At 44.0% G+C, this 6511-nt stretch overlaps 1 protein-coding gene across 1 annotated transcript; it reads left to right on the top strand.

Annotated features, from left to right (window-relative positions):
- The first annotated feature begins 5438 nt into the window (after positions 1-5438).
- On the top strand, positions 5439-6272 carry LOC134661670 (uncharacterized). Its single transcript, XM_063517823.1, has one exon. It carries the CDS (start codon positions 5439-5441, stop codon positions 6270-6272), a length of 834 nt encoding a protein of 277 aa, XP_063373893.1.
- Positions 6273-6511: the final 239 nt, after the last annotated feature.

Raw genomic sequence — 6511 nt, 5'->3', positions numbered from 1 at the left:
ACTGAATGGTTCGTCCCTGCTCTTTGATGGCTACAATGCTCTTATGTGCACTATTTATTGTTGCGTTAGTACTGTTTCGGTTGGATAATTCATGCAACGCGGCCTTTGAGTCTGAAAAGATGGTAGCTTGTTCCAGTCCGAGTGAGTGACACATGCTGGATGCCTCTTCTATAGCCAGGCACTCGGCCTGGAACACAGTGCAGCTGTTGTGCAGCTTAAGTTTTTTACGTTTACACCGACCGTCTGGGTAGTGAATGATGACCGCGGCCCCCACCACTCCATCATGCTTGCTACCATCTGTGTATATTCTGTGCATATCAGTGGAGTAGTAGGGTTCGAGGTCATTTAGGTTATTGATGTCTTGTAATTCTATAATGGGCCGCCGAGCAGGATGCAGCAACTCAGTTACCGGTGCACGTTTGTCATAAATAATATCATTAGGCAGGTAATTAGTTAATTGCGTACGTTTAACCGTTTCTGTAGACGCCACCTCTTTAACTTTTTCAGGTAAAGGTGTTAGTCCCGCTAACACAATTGATGGGAATGTGGGAAGAGTTCTAAAGCCGTGAAGTATCTTAATGGCAAACCCGCGTTGTAGTCTAAGAAGAGAATCGCAAACCTTTTTATAATTGGTAGCTTGCCCCCAGATTTCGGCCGCATAGGTGACGATGGGCTCGATCACCTGCCTGTAGATAGTGTTTATGTTGGCAGCATGCACGCCCCAGGTAGGTTTCACAAATATACATAGCCTTTTATAAATGGCTTGTGCCTTTTTTATAGTGTATTCTGCGTGTTGTATGAAATTTAGGTGCTGGTCTATAATAACACCGAGGAGTTTAAACTGATTGTCAAAAGGAATGTGTGTATTATTCATAAATATTTTCGCTGCTTTTGCCTTAGGTGTGTACGTAATCATTTTAGTTTTCTCCGGTCCGAATTTTAATTTGTTGTTAATCCCCCAATTAAAAACAGTATCTAATAAGCTGTTGGCATTCTCTTCTAATTCCTGTATATTATTACCAGAGCAGATCAGTAAGATGTCGTCTGCATATGCCTGGATATGATTGTCGTTTGTCAGATTATGTTCCAATAGCGTGTCAACGATAGTGTTCCAGAAGATGGGTCCAAGAACTGAGCCTTGAACACATCCCCTGGTTTGCACTTTCGTGATAGAGGCGTCTGAGTAGTTGAGTATTATCCTTCGATCAGTTAGATAGCTTCGTATGATGTTAATTATATTATGGGGGCAATGTACATCTATCAGTCTTTTCAACAGTGCAGGCCACCAGGCGTTATCAAAGGCGCCAGCAATGTCTAGTGAGATGGCAACAACTAACTTATTGGCGTTTTTAAAGTGTTTGAGTTTGTTGACTGCACTATTGAGAGCGTCTGTAGTAGAGCGCTGCTGCTTAAATCCAAATTGTTTATCGCTACAAGCATTATTTGTCACCGTATAATATGACGTGATGCGATAAGTTTTTCTAAGATTTTGCCAAAAACGTTTATTAATCCAATAGGCCGGTACGCAGATATTTCTGTATAGCAAACTTTGTTGGGTTTCGGTATTGTTTTAATATATGCCGTTTTCCAGCAAGTGGGAAAGTAATTAAGTGAGAGGCATCTGTTGTATAATTTAGTTGTGATTTCTGGGTAGCTTTCTATGTAATGTTTACAAATATCAGCTGTGAGATTATCTGTGCCGGGTGCTTTTTTAGGGCTCATATACTTGACAATATCGGTTATTTCATGTATTGTGAATGGTTGTTCGTTATTTTCTATATCTGGTTGTATGTTATTATTATTATTGATTAAATTTCTTATTTGCAGGTGGTGTGGGCTGTCATCAACTGCGGTATCGTCGGGGAAAAACTTCTCAGCGAGGGTTTCGGCGGTGTTCAGGATCGACGTAGTATAAGTACCGTTATCTCTTTTCAAAGTAGCAGGCGGCTGCGGTTGTGGCGCACTTTTTAATAGGCGATTTGTAACGGACCATACATCATCCTTGCCCTGGCGATTGCAGAAGTCCCTGAAATGCTCCGATGATGTGGTCCGAATTTTATTAGCATACTCTCCTCTAGCTTCACTGAGTTCTTTTAGAATATGAGTGAGATCTTTATTGCTGCGTTTAAGATCACTTAGTCTGTGATGTAGGAATATCACTTTTTTCTTCATAGCAGATAGCTCCTGGGTCCACCAAGGAGTCGTCTGGTGAGGTGCTTTTAGTGTCAGAGTTGCGTCACAAGTCTTTTGGATTACGTTAGTCATAGTCTTTATGAAATCGTCGAGTCCTGTTGTGTCCAGTTCGTCAATATTTGTTGTTTGTAAGTTACTTCTTTCTACGTTATCTTTTAATTTGGTTTCGAAATTGTCCCAGTTTGTTCGATCGGTGTTGTATTTGTATGTAGATGTTGACTTTTTCTTGCCGTTTCTCGTTTGTTTTAATTTAATTAAAAATTCGATTCCGTGGTGGTCCGAGGAGGGTATGAGTTCATTATTTACTTTCCAGCTAAGGATGTTGTTAGCTGTATAAGGGGTTGCAAAGGTGAGATCAACTATAGAGTACCGCGTTTGGTCATGCGTGATGGTCTCGTATGTAGGCTCATTACCTAAGTTACAGTTAATTAGGTCAAAGTGGACAGCTAAATCGTACACGGCTTTTCCTCGATCATTGTTTCTGGCTGATCCCCACGATGTATGCCATCCATTGAAATCCCCGCACACGATGTGCTCCCTGTTTGCATTTAGTTGGAGGAATTGCTCCAGGTGCATCATCGTGCTCGAGGGATCCTCCCCTGGCTCAACATAAATCGAGGAGACCAGCAGTTTTTTGTTATTATTATCGGCGTGTGTTAATTCAACGGCTACAAAATTTGTGGTGGCATATTGAGTAAGCCCGACATAGCTGCCAAACTTTTTCCTTACTGCAATGCACGCTTTCGTTCTTACATTATTGTCAGAGTGTTGATAGATATCATATCCATCAATAATGCTAACTAGTGTTTTGTTGTTACCAACATAAGGTTCAGATACACAGACAACGTCGAACTTATTGTCTCTAATACATTGCAACATCTCTTGCATAGCGTTGTAACCTTTACCCAAATTACACTGCATAACTGATATGTGTTGGTTGCCTTTTGTGTTTCCTGCAGGGAGGCCCTTAGCAGTACCGGATTGACATTCTCGCTATCCGGTCCCACTTAATCCACTCCGGGCAGTCTTGACTAAATGCAGGATGGCTATGATCGCTGTTGTTCCCACGACAGTTGGTGCAGCATAATACCGAGGAAGTTTTAGTACAGCTGCGTGTGGCGTGTTCCTCTGCACAGCGCCCGCATTTGCTATTTGCTGTGCAGTTGGCTGCGCGATGACCGAAACCCATGCAGTTATAGCACTGCATGACTGGTGATTGGTCCACCACGGGGACACATTGATAGCCTATTTTAACTTTCTGTTCAATCATCCGGTTATACAGCTGTGGGCTAACCTCTACCACGACATTTCTTAGTAGGTCATTACGCCCTTTAACACTGCGTATGTATCTTGCATGCCTCTCTTCGTCACAAATGCCGTCCATAATTCTGAGGTTTTGTTTTATCAATGCATCCACTATGCGTTCACATGCATTATCCTTGATTACGCCGATTAGTTTAACACAGGGGTTGCGTAGTTGCGGGACTCCAACTGTAACCCCTGTGGTTTTATCTTTAATGGCAGAGCTGAGTAAGACTCTGTCTTCCTCAGTCTCGCAATTTATGACAACTTTATTGGTCCTGGTGTGTCGCAGGCCCTTGATTCCTACGCCCAATTCCACCAGGTCAACCTTCTCCTGAACCTCTTGCAATGCCTCCTTCCCTTCTTTGCGAGGGTCCAGTGACTCTAATATTACAGCGTAACTAGTGTTCGCAGTGCCATTCCTGTTTCTTTCTCTGATCGTTGTCTTAGGTGTGGCATATGCCTTCTGTGTCACGACAACGGGGGTCGCAGCCGAGGCCGCAGCACTATTATGCGCTTTGGCTAGCGCTCGGGTCTTCTTTTTTCTTGCATTTTTACTGACGACCTCGACGAAATCCCCGCCGTCGGTTTCCTCTTCGTCTTCTTCAGTTGGTCGCGTCAGTGCCGCCACTACCAGGTCATTTAGCCCTTTCTGTTCGTAAGTGAGCTTGTCGATTTCAGCACGGGCCGGAAGGTTTTGTAGGTAAGTTTTTATTTCCATCAGTTCGTGCTGTACGGCCTCTTTAATTATTTCAACCATTTCTGTTTTCTTTGGTAGGTCGTCCAATTTCTGGGAGATTCCATGCAAGGGGTCAGTGACACCAATCCTGCTTATCCTACTGTATCCCTCCGCGTCTTCACCCCTTGGAAATACGGCTTCAGACAGTCTGGACTGGGTTCTTGTTGTAGATGGGCTTTTGGCCTCTTCGATCACTTGCCGGATCTCCCTTATTTTGGCCGGTTGCATATCATACTTAGAGATATGCTTTATTTGATCTAGAGCCTTTAATATTTCCTGTGACGCTCTCGTGATAGCATTCTTATTTACCCTATTGACGCTCTTCTCCTCATTGACCGCTCTGTCAATGAGCTTGGCTAATTGGCCTACGACGGAGAACAACGTCTCAGTATCAGTGACTTCTGAGGCATATGCGCCGAGCTCAACCTGGTCTTCAGGCTTGAGCTTTTTGGTGTATTTCCCCTTTGTTTTGCCAGTCTGTGCCTGTGCAGCTTTGTTGACCTGTGATTCCGGCAACGACTGCTGCTGCGACTGGGGCAGCGGAAGAGTTTGCGTCTGTGTCTGCAGTCGCTGATAAGAGGCAGCCAAATTATTATCGTAAGTGTCGATGTCAGGTTGACCGGTTTGCGTCCCGGTCCTGTCGTTATTCGCATTAGGTGCGGTTACGATATCATGGCTGAGATGAAGTGACTCCATCTCGCCAGAGCTGTCAATGTTGAACGCCACCGCCGGCCTGCGAGCGCCAGCAGGTTCTTTGTCAGCTGTTACCTCTCCGGCGCCCGCAAGCGAGAAGGTCGCATTCAAGGTGTGGCTAATTATCTCGGGCACGTTCATGTCAATAAGACTCACTTCGCTAGTATTAGCTGGAGCGGAGTCTCGCCCATCAACATGATGGTTAGCCATATTCGATGACGATCTCAATGTTGAACAATACCCAAAACTCACCACAAACAACATTGTGGTGGTGGGGATCAGCACCGTCGCCTGGAGGATTACACTCGTGTCCATTTACTTCGAGCCAGACCAGCCCATTGAACCCTACTTGGAGCAACTATCGAAAATAAGAAAAGAAATAGACTCGAACAAGTGGATAATAGGAGGTGACGCCAACGCAAAAAGTGTATGGTGGGGTAGCCCACAGACGGACCATAGGGGTGAAGATCTGATGGGAACCCTCAATGAGCTCAACCTTAACGTGCTCAATATGGGAAACATCCCGACCTTCGATACCGTGAGGGGAGACAGGCGCTTTAGCAGCTTCGTTGACATAACAGCCTGCTCAGCGGAGATGCTGGACCTGGTAGATGACTGGAAGGTCGACGAGGGACTCACGAGTTCGGACCACAATGGAATTCTCTTTAAAATTCATATCAAAAAATCAATAGGTATCAAAATACAAAGAACCACCAGATTATACAATACCAAAAAAGCAAATTGGACCGAATTTCATGAGAAACTCGGACAATTAATGCAAGAAAACCACTTAACAAAACCAGAAATAGAAGAAATAGACACAAAAGAAAAAATCGAAGAAACAGTAAATAAAATAATGCAAGTAATAACACAAATATGTAAGACCTCAATACCACAAAAGAAAAATAAAGAGAATCTCAAACTACCATGGTGGTCATCCGAACTCGAAGAAATGAAGCGAATGGTCACTACTAGAAAGCGCAGAATCCGCTGTGCAGCCCCAGTAAGAAGAGAGAGGGTCGTGAAAGAGTACCTCGAAGCAAAGGAAAAATACGAAAGTCGAGCGGCAAAAGCTCAAGTCGAGAGTTGGAAAGACTTCTGCAAAAAGCGGGATAAGGAAGGGCTCTGGGAGGGTATATATAGGGTTATAGGCAGAGTCACAAAAAGGGTGGAGGACGTACCTCTGGAAAAAAAAAAAAATGGCGAAACCCTTAGTGCAAAAGAGTCGGTGAAGTTGTTGGCGGAGACCTTTTACCCAGAGGACTCTGCTAATAGTGATAACGCCCAGCACAGACAAATCCGTATGAGGGCGGCCGAAGTGAATGATGGCGAACAAAATGGTTAGGTTAGGTTAGGTTAGGTTAGGTTAGGTTAGGTTAGGTTAGGTTAGGTTAGGTTAGGTTAGGTTAGGTTAGGTTAGGTTAGGTTAGGTTAGGTTAGGTTAGGTTAGGTTAGGTTAGGTTAGGTTAGGTTAGGTTAGGTTAGGTTAGGTTAGGTTAGGTTAGGTTAGGTTAGGTTAGGTTAGGTTAGGTTAGGTTAGGTTAGGTTAGGTTAGGTTAGGTTAGGTTAGGTTAGGTTAGGTTA

Source organism: Cydia amplana, chromosome Z (genome assembly GCF_948474715.1).
Source record: "Cydia amplana chromosome Z, ilCydAmpl1.1, whole genome shotgun sequence".
NCBI lineage: Eukaryota > Metazoa > Arthropoda > Insecta > Lepidoptera > Tortricidae > Cydia > Cydia amplana.
The sequence above is the reverse complement of the archived record's forward strand: the minus strand, read 5'-3'. Positions and strand labels throughout refer to the sequence as shown.